The sequence below is a fragment of the Rattus norvegicus genome, chromosome 13 (assembly GCF_021556685.1).
Source record: "Rattus norvegicus strain SHRSP/BbbUtx chromosome 13, alternate assembly SHRSP_T2T, whole genome shotgun sequence".
Lineage (NCBI taxonomy): Eukaryota > Metazoa > Chordata > Mammalia > Rodentia > Muridae > Rattus > Rattus norvegicus.
In genome coordinates, this window is record NC_141546.1 from 42,025,491 (window position 1) to 42,040,911 (window position 15,421).

The 15,421-nt window shown below is 44.7% G+C and overlaps 1 protein-coding gene across 3 annotated transcripts in view; it reads right to left on the reverse strand.

The window, feature by feature from the left end:
* The window catches only part of Zranb3 (zinc finger RANBP2-type containing 3), a 155,029-nt gene that overhangs the window by 33,141 nt on the left and 106,467 nt on the right, over positions 1-15,421 (reverse strand). For all 3 annotated transcript variants that reach the window (XR_015635198.1, XM_087580680.1, NM_001447237.1), the window contains 4 exon segments: positions 11,921-12,040; positions 8,694-8,813; positions 4,685-4,864; positions 135-284 (listed from right to left, as the gene is read on the reverse strand). Coding sequence is in view for 2 of the 3 variants with exons in the window: in XM_087580680.1 (XP_087436806.1) it covers positions 135-284; positions 4,685-4,864; positions 8,694-8,813; positions 11,921-12,040 (570 nt within the window). In the remaining variant the exon portion in view is untranslated.

A 15,421-nucleotide genomic window follows, 5' to 3' on the forward strand; every position in this document is an offset into this window, starting at 1 on the left:
CACTTGTTGTTGATCACACACACACACACACACACACACACACACACACAGAGAGAGAGAGAGAGAGAGAGAGAGAGAGAGAGAGAGAGAATACATAAGTATAAGGTGGAAAAGAACGAGTCACATTCTCTTACGTGAGTAAACACAGGGTCCTTGAGCTCTTCAAAACTGTCGCTTGGGGTCCATGCTTCAGCAAACTGCAGAAAACCCCACTTTTCTTTGTCATCTTCTGTAGCCTGGAGTTTCTCCTTTCTGCCGTTCAGTGTGCTCCCTGTGACCTGAGCCTGTGAGACAGAAACATGAAGCTCTTGCCTCAGTCATGCCACAGCTGGCACGTGTTGATTTTAAACTGAGGTCTTAAAGTTATCCACGGAGAAAACATTACAACTTCTATAGATCATGGCTTTGGTAATACGGTTATTCAAAATTAAATTTTGAATCTTGAATTGCCATCTGATGCAGCCCTGACCCTCATCGGCTGCAGAATTCAGGAGAGCAGGTCTTGCACCTTGCCTAGCAACACAGAAGAGCTGGCCCCAAGGGCACGAGAGCCAGAGAACTGACCACGCCCCTTGCTGGCTACAGCACTGAGTGAGCTAGCAGGGCAGTGCTACAGAGCTTACCTTGGTGGGTGTGGATGTGGGTGCAGGAGAACTGGAGGGCCGACCAAGTCAGCTACCACCCAAGCCCAGATCCAGGACTTTGAGTTGCTAAACCCCCCAAACTACCTCATCTGTGAACTGCTGGAGCATGGGAAAGGGCTGGTCTTGCAGACCCAAAGCTTCAGGAGCTCCATGACACAGGGCAACAACAGGATATCTGAGAGGAGTCCTGCTGAGGAGTCAGTACCGATACTGTAGCAGAAGCCAGAGACCCTGGACCAGACCAATGACTCACGGCAACATTTGCAAGTAAAGAAGTGTGGACAAAGGGTACACAGTGGGACACACCATGCCACTCTACAGCTTCCATGATGAGATGTGTTTTCATACTCTGTTTTGTATTTTTGGTTTTTGTTTTCTTTTGGAGGGTAGGTTACAATGAATCAGTGAAAAGTTAAAAAGAAAACCCCAAAATGAAAATTACAATGTAATTACCAAACGTTTAGGGGAGATTTAACGGAAACATTATAGGACATTCACTTTCCTCATGAAATCTTTATTTTAATGTTTATATACTTAAGAATTTTCCATAAACAGGATTGGTCAATATGTATATATTTATAATAACTGCTCAGAACTCACTGCAAAAGAGTGCTTATCTGAGCCTCCGGCCCATGTGGAAATCTTTACTCTTTGTGTGATGTTAGGAAGCAGCATCTATGGGAAGTGATTAAGTCATGAAGGTGGGGTCCATTTCCACGGGACTGGTGACAGGATGCTTTGCTACCTATTCCTATGGTATTTTGTGGCAGCAGCTCACATTTCTTAGAAATGGGGCTGGAGGTGTGGCAGGTTTACAAAGTAGGCAATGGGCAGAGGCTGGAAGTTTCAGTGTGCACGTTGGGTGATCCCGGGAATGGAGCTCTAAAGGTATTTAAAGGCAACAAGGAGCGCAGCAGACAGCGTCTCTCTCTTCTTAAAGAACGGCCACACGGGGTTGGGGATTTAGCTCAGTGGTAGAGTGCTTGCCTAGGAAGCGCAAGGCCCTGGGTTCGGTCCCCAGCTCCAAAAAAAAAGAACCAAAAAAAAAAAAAAAAAAAAGAACGGCCACACGATCCTGAACAGAATGCTGCTGGGACAGAGAGTGCGAAGGCCACTCATCCAAGTGACGATTCAGATGAAAGTGCGGAGCATGCTATTGGAAACTGGAGGAAAGGTCACTTTGTTCAAAAGCCAAGGGCTTAACCGCACGGGCAATGTTCTAGTTATTTCTGGATGAGTTTGCAGGCAATGAAACTATCTCGCTGTGACTTCTGAGGATCTGCTGCAGGAGCAGCATGGCTCCTTCTGACCATGTGTGGTACAAGCAGGAAGAGAGAAATACAGACGGAACTGTGAGGCAAAAAGGAACAATTTAAATTTTGGGAAATTCTTAGCTCATCAAGACTGAGCCGATGAGAAGAACTGTTTTCAAGACAACACTGGGGTGTATCCACGTGGCCATTCGATGTAACAGTCAGCACTGGCGTGAACTGCAAACTCATCAGCTAACTTAAACAGGGCGAGCAGCAGACCGGAGTGCAGCAGTAGAAACAGTGCGAGCTAGCGGGGAAGCAATCTCAGACAAGATGGCAGAGTGAGGACGGCCTGTCAGCCTTCCTGAGCTGCATGGAACTGGAGCAGAGCATGACTTGGCCAAAATACAAAACAAGGGGAGAGAGAGAGAGAGAGAGAGAGAGAGAGAGAGAGAGAGAGAGAGAGAGAGAGAGAGAGAGAGAGAGATGACAGGGGCAGTTCAGGGATCACCAGGTGCCACTCGGGACACAGGCACTGGCAGGGTGGCGGGGCGTTGTGACACACCTGCTTTCGCGTGGTTTTCATGTGGGAGCTGCAGGGGGTGGGGTGGCCTACTGCAGCTCTGTAGCTGTGATCTCTTTCCACCCTGACAGAGCCTGAAAGCCGAGGCGGGCAGAGCCATTGCAGCTGTATGGCCAGTGCCTAGCTGAGACAGATGGACATTTCCATCCCGGTGGATCTATGTGGCGTGCAGTACAGTATAGGGCCAAAGAGGATGAATAGCAGGCTTTGATACCTTGCTCAACTTGCCCTGTGAGGCTTAAGAATTGTCTGGGATGAGCTAGTCCTTTCTCCTTTCCTTTTTCTTTCCCTGGGAGTGTGAATGAGACGTCTATCTCCAGTTGTAGTTTGGAAGCATGTAATGTAGTTGGCTTCTCTGAGTCACAACTGGAGAGGAACTTCACCTCCAGATGAGTCTTATCCATATCTGATTTAGATAATATTTAGATTAGATATTAAAGTTTGGTAGAGTGCGTGGGTACAGTTTGTGAGTAGAAGCTCATGAATTTTATGTGGACAGGTAACTGTTGGCTTTACAACTTGACACAACTTAGAATTACCTGGGTGGGGGGACTGCTCCGATCAGGTTGCCGTGGGCATGTGTGTGAGGCTTGTATTCTGATTGGGTGGCACTATTCATGGCTGGGCTCTGAATGTGATAAAAGTGAAAAAACTGGAGCTCAACAGTAAGTGTGTGTTCATTTCTCTCTGTCCTTGACTGTGGGTATGACTGGACTGCCATTTCATGCTCCTGCCTTGCTTTCCCCTCAGTGACTGACTGTAACCTTGAGTTATTTATGAGCTGAATAAGCCCTTTCTCCCTTAAGTTGTCTTTTTCTTAAAAAAAAAAAAAAAAAATCAGGGCAACAGAAATGAAACTAGGACAAGATGGAATAAAAGTTAACAGACTAAAAATGTATGACTCTCCAAAATCCATATACGGAAACTCTAACAACGGATGTGACAATGTCAGGAGGAGACTATTAGTTATGGTACAGTCACGACTAACGCGACTTTGGGAGGAAAGGATTATTCCATTATCAAAGGAAGCCAGGACAGGAACTCAAACAGGGCAGAACCTAGAGGCAGGAGCTGATGCAGAGGCCATGGAGGGATGCTGCTTATTGGCTTGCTAATCATAGCTTGCTCAGCCTGCTTTCTTATAGAACCCAGGACCACCACCCTAGAAATGGTACCACTCACCATAGGCTGGGCCTTCCCACGTCAATAACAAAATAAGAAAATGCCCTACAGGCCTGCCTACAGCAGGTCTTATGGAAGCACTTTTGCAATCGTGGCTCCCTCCTCTCTGATTACTAGCTTGTGTCAAGATGACACAAAGCTAGCCAGCACAATACCTCACGAATGAGATCACTGCCCTTACAAAAGGAGAGCATGAGGATCCAACAAGAAGTCCTGCTGGCTCCCCGATGTCACTTCGCATCCTCTAGAACCGGGAGGAACTCGATTCCATTTACATGCACCATCGTGGCATCGTATTAGTTATAGCATCCCCAATGACTAAGGAATCCTGCTCTTAGTCAGGCCTTGTCTATAAGCATCCTTCAGTGCTGGGAAAAAAGAGACCTCTGAGGAGAGGGTACAGGCTGTGTTAACGTTGCTGAACATGCAAGAATCTTTCTGGAAAAGGTTCGGTGCTTCCAAAGTTAGGTTCCAGTGATCTTGGTCTTGCTTCAGAAGCAGTGGGAGTGGCTGTGAAAACCCTTGGGAAGCGTGTATGAGCCTCGTGCGAGGCAGAGTTCAGTCAGCACATGAGGAAAGTAGGAAGAATACAAAAGGAACAGAAAAAGGGCTTCCATGGTAGCTAGAGATGGTTTGGGAGTTAGTTCTTGCAGAAGACCCAAGGTTGGTTCCGTGGACCCACTGTCCCTGTAACTCCAGCTCCTGGGACCTAATGCCTTTGTCTGGCCTTCATGGACACCTACACTCACTGTACAAACCCCCGAGTGGACACGCACACACGAAGTTATAAATAAATCTTCATTAAAAAAAAGAAAAGAAAAAGGGCTTGGGGAAAAATGCTTGGAAACTGGTGCCTTGGAATGGCAGGAAGTGAAGTACTAAGTGCCCTATGATCTTAATCTCCTCTATGTTATTGTGGCGTACTTAGGTGTCCTTTGCTTGCCCTCATCAAAACTCAGCCTCCTAATTGATGAGTGCACACATAGGCTATAATAAAGATGGGGTTAAAACTCAAGCACTACCTTTCGATTCAGCATCGCCCACATTAGGCTGTCCAGAGTTCCGTTTGCAATCAGGTAGTGAATATTCACAGAACTGCACTGCCCAATTCGGTGAGCACGGTCTTCAGCCTGTTTGATATGTCCAGGGTCCCAGAACAACTCAGCAAAGACAACGTGACTCGCGGCGGTAAACGTTAAACCCTAAGCAAAACAAAGTGAATGAGACACAAATGAGCTGAGTGTGAGACGTGCACACTTAGCATGAGACTCCCACGTGAGAAATCCCTCCTGGACACATTAGACGGAGAGAAGATAAGTGTTCTAGTCGGCTTTAACTGTCAACTTGATAGCTTAGAGTCATCTGAGAAGGGAGTGGACAACTGGCTCAGGCGGGCCTGGTCTGTGGGGGATCATCTTGATTGTTGATTGATACAAGAGCGCTCAGCCTACCGTGGGCAGCTTCATTCCCTAGGCAGGTGGTTCTGGGCTCTGAATGAAAGCTAGCTGAGCATGGGTGACCGGGCAGTGAATAGTGTTTCTGCTTCACGTCCTGCTTGAGTTTCTGGACTGACTTTCCACAATGATGGGATTGTAACTTGTAAGCTGAAATAAATCCTTTCTTAAATAAATCCTTTCTTTTTCTAAATCGCTCCTGTAAATCTGTTGCTGGGATAAAAAGCGTTTTTATCCCAGCAACAGAGATGAAACTAGTACAGTAAAAAAAAAATTTTTTTTAAGTAAGTCATTCATCTTAAGACAAATTAGAAAGATTTAACTCATGACCAACAAATGAAAATTGCTTATTTCAAGATACTCAAGTGAACTATAGGAAACCATATCAGAAAGACATTTCAACAGGCAGGTTGATAGGTACTGTATATACAAACAAAACCACTTTATCCTCTGATGAAGAGTTACTCGCTTTAATGCTGGAAAACCTAACATTATAGAAGAGAATATAATTTGTCAAACTTGGTATCCGTGGCAACCAGGCATCAGGCAGTGACACGTTCTTCATTTAATTCAAACCACTTGCTGGAAGGTGAGAGAGGCAGTGTCTTCCCATTCAACCTCCCAGGCTATTACTCCAAGCCACTGAAGTCTAGTGTCTCTCGTCTGTCTGCCATGCATCTGCTGCATTCTCTGCACGCCTGGCTTTTGTGTGACCGTGAAATACTGGGGCAGAGAAGCCTTGTTTTACAACTAATATGTGAAATACAGCAAGCTGCTCAGATGAGAGTGTGTCAAGATGCATCCCCTCTAGGACTGTGGGCTGGGTGAACTTTTGAAGTACGCATAACTGTGGGCACAAAAAGTCACTGGTGTGAGCAGTGGAGGAAAAGTCCGCCTTGCTTTAGAAATGTAGTTTAATCCATGGTGTTCACAGGCACTGCAGCTTCTGTGAGGAGGGCACTTTTGAGAGTGTTACGCTATCAGTTTTACTTTAACTTAAAGTAGTTTGTGTTATAACAAAATCATATGATCATTCATTAAGAAGGGCAACAAATTCCTTGAAAACTAGCCACTTCACAAAACAGGCTAGAAGCAATAAAAACCAGGGTAGAACTAAACACAATATTAAACTTGGGTTTAGGACTCCAGAGCCATATTAGAAGTAATACTGAAAAAATAAGTCATATTATCAGAGGGATACTGCTAACCTTGTAAAAAGCATACGACCAGGGCCAGGAAGACAGATCAGTCAGGAAAGTGCTGCCGTGCAAATGTGAGGACCTGAGTTCTTCTCTCTGAACCCACAGAAAAAGCTGAGTGTGGTGGATTGCACTTACAATCCTAGCACTTAGGAGGTGGAGATGGGCAGATTCCTGGGACCCACTGCCAGACAGTCTAGCTAACTGATGAGCCTCAGGTCTCAGTAAGAGACCTTACCATGTTGGTACACACCTTTAATCCCAGCACTCAGGGAGCAGAGGCAGGCAGAAGTCTGTGAGTACAAGGCCAGCCTGGTCTACATAGTGAGTTCCAGGACAGAGAGAGCTACATAGAGACTCTCTCAAAACCCTCCAAACAAATGAACAAACAAACAAACAAACAAACAAACAAACAAACAAACAGGTAGATGATTCCTGAGTTACAATTCTCGACCTCTGAGACTTACATTTGGCCTCCACATGCATGTACGTGCACAAACATACACATAGGCATGCATGTGTATATATGACCATGCTCAAGATCACTATCATTCTAAGGAATGGTCAATCTATAATAGAAGATGTTTCCTTTGTCCTAATGAGGACCAGTCTTCACATACACAAGTGTTGATTTATGTAAGAGCTTCAGGAACACAACCTTGAATAAAATAAGAGTGTCCTGAAAGTCTTAATTTCAAGATGTCATTTACTTTTAATCATGTTTTAAGCTTTCCTGTCTGGTTTCATCTTACTTATCCTGTCTCTTGACAGAAACATTTACTCCATTTCTAGTTTTAGGTTCTTGGTAGTATTGTCTATGGCTGGAACACTCTAACCAATACATAGGTCAGATTTTAGAACCTTTAATCCAACATTAAGGAGGTGAAGAGACAACTGCTAGTGGGTCCCTAAGCTATTCCATCCTCATAGATTCTCTACATACAGCATTTTCTAGGCCTCAACTGGCTGGGTAAAAACTGATCTTGATACATACATGGACGTATGCTCCAGTGCAATCATCCCCCTGCCTCAATGTTAAATGGCCTGGCTTAGACATTCACATCTAAATATTTTAGAATGAGGCTGAAGCCCAAAAGGGTCCTTTTTTACATAGTTTGACTACAACTGCCCTAATTTATAAAACATCTACCCTTCTCAGACCTTTTTAACATGACACCCGACTGTTGGTGGCAACCTGGCCGTGACAGTTTGATGTAGAATGGACCTCATAGCTTATATTTGAACACCTGGTCCCTACTTGGCAGAACGGCATAGAAGGTGTGGCCTTATTGAAGGACGTGTGTCACTGGCGCTTGAGAAAGCCATGCGGTTCCCACTTACGATCTCTGTCTGGTGGTTGTGGGTCAAGATGTAAGCTTCCAGCTGCTGCTACTGTACCGTGCCTGCTTGCTTGCTCCTTGCCATCATGGTCTTGGGTTCTAACCCTCTGGAACCGTAAGTCCCAAATTAAATCCCCCCCCCCCCACTCTTATACTTTATAAACTGTCTCGGTCATTTGAGGGGGGAATGTGAGCTGCCCTCCTAGCTCCTTGCTTGGAGGGCAGGTGTGGTGGTGCAAACCTTTAACCTCGGTGTTTAGGAGGCAGAGGGGGTGGGTCTGCCAGCCTGGTTTACTAACTGAGCTCCAAAGCAGCCAGGGAGGTCACAGAGAAATAAAAAGCAAAATTCTGGAAGAAGCCAGATGTGGTGGGGCATGCCTTTAATCCTAGCAATCTGAAAGGAAGAGACAGGCAGATCTCTGTGAGCCCAAGGCCAGCCTGGCCTACAGAGTAAGTTCCAGGTCTGCCAGAGACATAACAAAATGAGACCTTATTTCAAGGATCAAGCAAGCAAGCACACAAACCAAACCATACTGCCTGAAAAGACGGGGTCCTAAGGAATCTGTGCAACTCTTACTGCGAGATCTGAAAGAATCTGCATGAGAAAACTACATTAATCAACGGTGTGGGTGTGTGTACAGAGGTCAGAGGACACCTGAGTTACTTATTCTTCTTCTGTTAGGGTGGCCACTGGTAGGATGGCCCATTCCCGGTGGCTGTCTCCACTCACGTGCACATGGGCAGCACCGATTAGACTCAATGGGTTATTTAAAAAAAAAGGAAGCAAAGTTGGGAGGGAGAAGTGTGAGGGACGCCAAAGAGAGTGGGTGAGGAGTGGGCTCCATACATACATGAAATTTTCAAAGAGTAAAAACAACAGGCTGCCCTCTATTGTATTTTCGAGCATCCTTAAGCAGAAAGAATACGTAGTATAATAGACATCAAGATATAAAACGACAATTTTATAAAACAAAGAGTTAAGGGACCTTTTGTTACATCATGACACTTTCTTATCTAACAGAGACTCGAGTCTCTTACCTGGCCAGCAGCCTGAATGCTCAGGATAGCCACACGAGTATCGGGGTCCTTCTGAAACTGATTGACCAGATGGATTCTTTCTGAGGACGGAACACTTCCATCTATCCTGATGTAGCGAGCCTAGCATCAACAAGGGACACAGCGAAGTTAGACGGGCCCTATGCAGCCTTACTTTATCTATTCTATACCTCGTTTTTATAGTCATATAAAGATGCAAGCTGGGTAGAATGGTATATCAGCAAATGTTATACAGGAAGACTCTTAATAACATATAACAACTTCTTAATAAAAACTTTTATTATTGAATGGGTGTGCATACACATGTGTGTACATGCATGAGTGCCATGGTGTATATGTGGACGTTAGAGGACAACTATCAGTTGTTTCTCTCCTGCTACCATGTGGGTTTCAGAGACTGAACTCAAGTTAACAGGGACGGTGACAAGATCCTTTACCTGCTCAACTCTCTTGCCCACCCCAGTTTTTGACTTTTTTAACCTACGTCAAGATAGGATATATATGTAATATACCTTACATATTGTGGTGTTTGAATAAGAATGGTCTGCACAGACTCACATATCTGACTGCTTGGTCCCTGGTTGGTGGAACCATTTAAGGCTTGGGGTGTGGCCATGTAGGAAGTGATGTGTCGCTGGGGGTGGGTTTGAAGGTTTCCTAAGCCCATGGCATTCCCAGTTAGCTCTCTCTTTGCCTCATGGTGTTTGCCTTGACATGTAACTTCTTGGCAATTGCTCTAGCACCACGCCTGCCTGCCGCCATGCTCCATGCTATGATGGTCACAGACCCATCACCCTCTGGCACCACAAGCCCAATAATTTTTTTTTTTTGCATAAGTTGCCTTGGTCATGGTATCTTCACATAGCAATAGAAAAGTAACTTGGACAACCACCAATGCCAGAAACAATTGCTTTTATGCAACAGGAGTCCTATAAATACTTTTTAATTAAGCAAATGTTTCTTCAGTAACATTCTAACAAGTCAATTCATAACCTGTAGGCAGTCGATAAGAGTAATTTAGGGTCACGGGATCAGTTACTGCAGGGTAAAACCAAAGCCAGATGAGCGAGAAAAGGGAGATGACTTGGCTCTGGTATCGGACGTACAGAGAGTGGTGCATGTATTTTTTTTTTTAAAGATTTATTTATTTATTATATATAAGTACACACTGTAGCTGTCTTCAGATACACCAGAAGAGGGCATCGGATCTCTTTACAGATGGTTGTGAGCCACCATGTGGTTGCTGGGAATTGAACTCATAACCTCTGGAAGAGCAGTCGGGTGCTCTTAACCGCTGAGCCATTTCTCCAGCCCGAACGCATGTATTTATGAAATATAACCGAGTATTAACCGGGAAGTAAATGTTCTAAATCTGCCACTCAGGACGTCTTCTTTCCACATTATCAAACTTGAAAGAAGCATAAGACGATTGTATCCACTGAAGTGAGGAAAGGAGACACCCACACACACCTTTACAAAACGGAGAATCATTAAGTGTTAAACTGAACAGACGCTGTCTTCAAGAACAATTTAAGCTGTGAAAAGAGTCATGTGTTAGAAAATAGCTAAAAAGAACTAACTCAGCCTCATAAAAATAAGTTAAGCCCTAAATTCCAACTCATCTCATTCAAGTAAGTATAGGCTCTATGAAAAAGAAACCACCAGAAAGTTAAGGGAAATATGAACATTTACTTTAAAAGAAGATTATCCAAGTATCATTAAATATTTCGTTTTCTTTTTTGAACCTATGTGCCTGTTCATATGTGCGAGTGCAGGTCAGTGTTTGCCGCAGTGTGGAAGTGGACTACAGAGAGCAGCCTGAAGGGGCAGTGTCCTTGCCTTCACCTTGTTTGAGGCAGGGTCTCTAGTCTTTCTGCTGTGCCACAGGAAGCCTAGAGCTCGTAGCCTATGAACATTCAAGGATCCTCCTGTCTCTGCTTCCCATCTCACGACAGAAGTCCTGGCACTGCCATACCTCAGTTCTTAATCTTGCACAGCAGGCATTTGACTCACAGAGTCTGCTCTCTAGCCCAAAACTTACTTTCTTCACAAAGCACACATCACCTGACCAATGACTCTGTACCTTTACAGATTATAAATTCTAAACAAAACACATGGTTAGAGTAGGGAGAGGTGGGGCAAAATTCTCCTCCCTCGGTGAATATCTGTATTTTTAACTCTGAAGCTGAGTGAGATTTCAACCCTCCACTGGAATGGCTGAGAGGAAAACAAGTGGACCACTGTGCCTGGATCAGAATCCAGGAATTTTAACACAAAATACATTCAGAATAGGAAGGTAGTATGAATCTCTTTTTCTTGTCAATGATTTAAAAATTAGTTGTAAGGTTACTGAAGTCTTTCTCAGAGCATGAAAATCTAGGACAAAGACCCTTTCACATTATAGCATCACACTCTGCTAAGTCATGAATCCCTCTCTGAAGGACAACACCAGAACGTAGGAACACACCAGTTAATATCTCATCCTGACTCTGAAACGACCTGTTCTAGCTGCATCGCTCCCATGTAGAAGGTCACACTGCTTGCCAGAAATTTTACATGGCTGCCTCTGAACACCTGTGCAAGCCCCAAGCACTCACAGGACAGATGGCAGGTAAAACTTTGAAATGGACAATGGGAGACGCCATCACTGATGTGAATCCTGGAAACTGAGGTGGATCTCAGAGGATTCAGGGAGGATCACCGACCATGGCCTAGTTACCTGAACTGGCCAGCCATGTGGTCGTGCACTTGAATGTGTCTGTGCTCACTCTTCCTGACAATTTCCCTCGGAGGGTATGGTCTGTGAGTTTAAGGTTGATAATGTGGGGCAGTGACTTCCACTGGACTGTTCTTTTCTCTTAGCCACACTAGGTTGTGTTGGGGTTTTGCTACTCTCCGGTGCTATCTCCAGGGGCAGGAAGGAACTCCCATTATGGCCGTCAAGACAGAATAACCTCAATTAACTCAGATAAATTGAACAGAGGAAAATTTAAGATTGTTATAAAAAAGAAAACGGTATGTCGTGGTAATACTATATTACTGAAATTTGTAAGAAAATAATCAAGAAATTGTTGATATAATCATGTACTTTAAAAACGTCATCCAAAGAAGGTTAGAAATATCCACATAAATCATGAGACTAAAAGTGATATTCAGTGCAGTGAAAATATGCATTCTAAAAGTTATTTTATAGAAACGTTATCACATACCTTGCTTTCGATGACTGCTTCTGTGCAAGCTTGGAGCATACTTAAATGGTGAGCAAAGACCAGAAATTTAAGTGAGTCATTCTGAAGCAACATCTTAATATAGTCCTTCACTGCACCTGCCTAAACAATAAAAATCAAATTTTATTAACATCCAAGTTTTTATTAAACCATCACGCCACTTTTAATAAAGGAAAAAAAAGCTCCCGCCACCAGCAAGTATCTTTAGACACGCACGTCTGTGGGCTTTGGCTGGTTTTTCTCTCGGGAGTCTACTAGAGTGGAACCCGCACATGTAAGAGAGACGTGTGGAAACGCTACCTGAGTATGTGTGTCCACTGTCTTTTATTGCTGTAACAAGATACCGAGAGGAATCAATTTAAAACATGGAGATTTTACTCTGGTGGCAAGTTTCCTGTCAAGAGCTGGCCAGTTCTGAGCACTGGGGAGGTAGAACATCACGCAGGCAGCTGTGGGGGGAGGACACTGCTCATCTTACAGCAGCTATGCAGCAGGAGTGAAGGTACCATGGATCGGATACACCCTTTCAGAACGCACTCCTGTGTACACCCTTCCGGGACACACTCCTGTGAGCCACCTCTTTCAGGTGGGCTCTAACCACCTACTCTACGTCACTTCCCACTAAGTCACAAATCTATGAGCCAGTTCAGCCATTGATGAGATCAATGTCGATCTGATCTGATCAACTCCTCAAAGCCCGAGGTTAGCAAGAAAACCTGTAGCACAGGGAGGGGGTTCGGGGTACCTCAGATTGAAATAACACGGGAGGGCTAAGGGAGAGAGAGAAATGAGGTGCGGGTGAGAGGAGAATGTACTATTGTTTAGAAGATGGTTCTTAAAATAATTTCATGCAAATGCAAAGGGATTAAGGAGAAAAGGGAGAAAATTAAAGACTTTAAAGAAGATTAGGTCTGATGTTTAAGGCTGAAGAATCTTGGTTCACCTTCTCCTTGAATTGAGCTAGTGAGGCAGGCATAGGGAAAGGCAGGCAAAGAAGTCGAAGGCCAGGTGAAATGGGAAGTTACTTGTCTCTAGGGCGGAGAAGTGTGAGGCTAGTTTTATGTCAACCTGATATAAGCTAGAGTTATTTGGGAAGAGAGACTCTCAACTGAGAAAATGTCCTCATAACATAGGCCTGTAGTCTATAGGGCATTTATTGACTAGTGATTGATGGAAGGGGGCCTAGCTTGTTGTGGGTGGGGCCATCACTGGGCTGGTGCCCTGGGTGATATAAGGAAGCAGGCTGAGCAAGCCATGAGGAGCAAGGCAGTAAGCAGCACCCCTCCATGGCCTCTGCATTAGCTCCTGCCTGCAGGTTCCTGCCCTGACTTCCTAGATGATGGACGTATAAGCTGCTAGGTTTTCCTCTTCAAGATGCTTTTTAAAATATACATACACTTTCTCTTAGTTGTTACTACATATCACTCACTGGCTGGTGTATGCCTGCAGTTCCTGGAGACTGAGACAGGAAGATTACAAGTTTAAGACTGGCCTGGACCACACAGTTAGTCCCAGGTTAGCCTGGGCTCAGGAATAAAAAGATAAATAAAAGGGGGTGGGGGCGGGAAAAATGGTCCAAGAATGCCTGCTGCTCTTCTAGAGATCTCAAGTTCGGTTTCCAGCACATACATCGTGTGGCTCACAACTGCCCGCAATTCCAGGGAATCCGATGCCCTCTTATGGTCCCCACAGGCACCTGAATGCGTGCACACACATATACATACATAAAAATAATGTTTTAATATCAACAAAAGTTTGGTTACTCAGAAATTTTGGATAAAGATGGTGGGCTGAACTCACTGAACCCTTATTCCCTCTTAATCTAAGACCAGCAAAGGACACAACCTCCACGGAAGCTAAGAAGCACACGATGCCTGAGAACTGAGTCTCCGTTCTGAGAGCTCCCAAGCTCGCAATACGGAATGCACAGGAACATCCGGTTTCCGTTGCAGTCATGTACAAGGCCCAGGAGGATAGGGTGAGGGGAGCTAGAACAGGGACGAGCTAAGAAAAGGCGCAAGTGGAGTTATCCCCAAGCCTGTGCCTCATTCTGGCTACAAGTTCCAAGTCACACACGCAGACTCCCCGCATCCTGGCAGCAAACTGGAGACACACTGTTCAGACGGGGTAGAGCAGAGCTGGTTTGAAAGTGGAATCCTGGACTGGGAGCGAGCAGTACGGTGTAAGCATAAAGAAGACACACCAGGCATGCGATCCCCAGTACAGCAGGGGCGAGTGCAGGGCCTAAAGACAGGCGTTAGGTGATGGGGCTTCTACACTCCTGAATCGGTGATGTGTTTATGAGAAGGCTGAGACTGCACGCCATCTTGTAGTCTCTCTACTCTTTTGCTCTTTGCCTTCTGCTGTGGGATAAAGTAGCATAAGGGCCTTCATCAGATGCTGGCACCTTGATACTGGACTGTCCAGCCTCCTGAATTGTGAGCTAAATAACCTTTCATTGTTTACAAATGTTCCTGTCTCAAGTATCCTATTATAGAAGAACCGCACAATGGAATCAGGGAGTGGGGCATAATGCTTAAAATCATGACGCTTAAATGAAAAGTTTTATTAATAGGCACTGAAGGACCGTGTATAAAGTTCAATGATGGGGTTGGGGATTTAGCTCAGTGGTAGAGCGCTTGCCTAGCAAGTGCAAGGCCCTGGGTTCGGTCCCCAGCTCTGAAAAAAAAAATTAAAAAAAAAAGTTCAATGATAAAGCACATACTTGCCTACTGTATAACTTCTAGGTTTGATATTTAGAAGGAAGGGAGGAAGGGAGGGAGGGAGGGAGGAAGGAAGGAAGGAAGGAAGGGAGGAAGGGAGAAGGGTAGAGGGAGGGAATGAAGTTAAGAGGAAAAAGAGGGGAGGAGGAAGAAGGAGGAAAAGGGAGGAAAAAGGAGGGAAGAGGAAGAAGGGAAGGAAGAGGAAAGAAAAGGGAAGGAGGGGAGGGAAAGGAGAAAAGAGGAGAGGAAGGAGAAGGAGACAAGGAGAGGATGGGAAGCAGAAGGGAAAGGAGGAGAGGAGAAAAAGGCGAATGATGATTTGTGAAGTTAATGACTCTGAAGAAAATGAGATGAGTTACAGAGGAAAGAAAACTTGAGGAACAAGAACAAAGATGTAATGAAACACAGCAAGACATTCTGGTGGGCTTCGCCACAGCCAGAGGCTGTGGTCCCTGTAGTGCGTATTCCAGAGCCAGAGCCAGGAGAAAGACGTTTAAATGTTTTCACCATAAAGAAAGACAAACTGCATGTTTACCCTGATTTAAACATTCCATATTATATTAACACATCACATGGCATAAAAAATAAACAACAGTATGTCCCATGGTTCACCTGCAGGTGTTTTAAACATGGGCTTTATAACGAATGTAGTGAACACTGCTCAGGCCAAAGTTAACATAATTTAAACATTTAGTCAAGTTATGTCACTAGGATGGACGAATTGGAACGAGATAGTTATGATCTGTGGAGGGGGACAGAG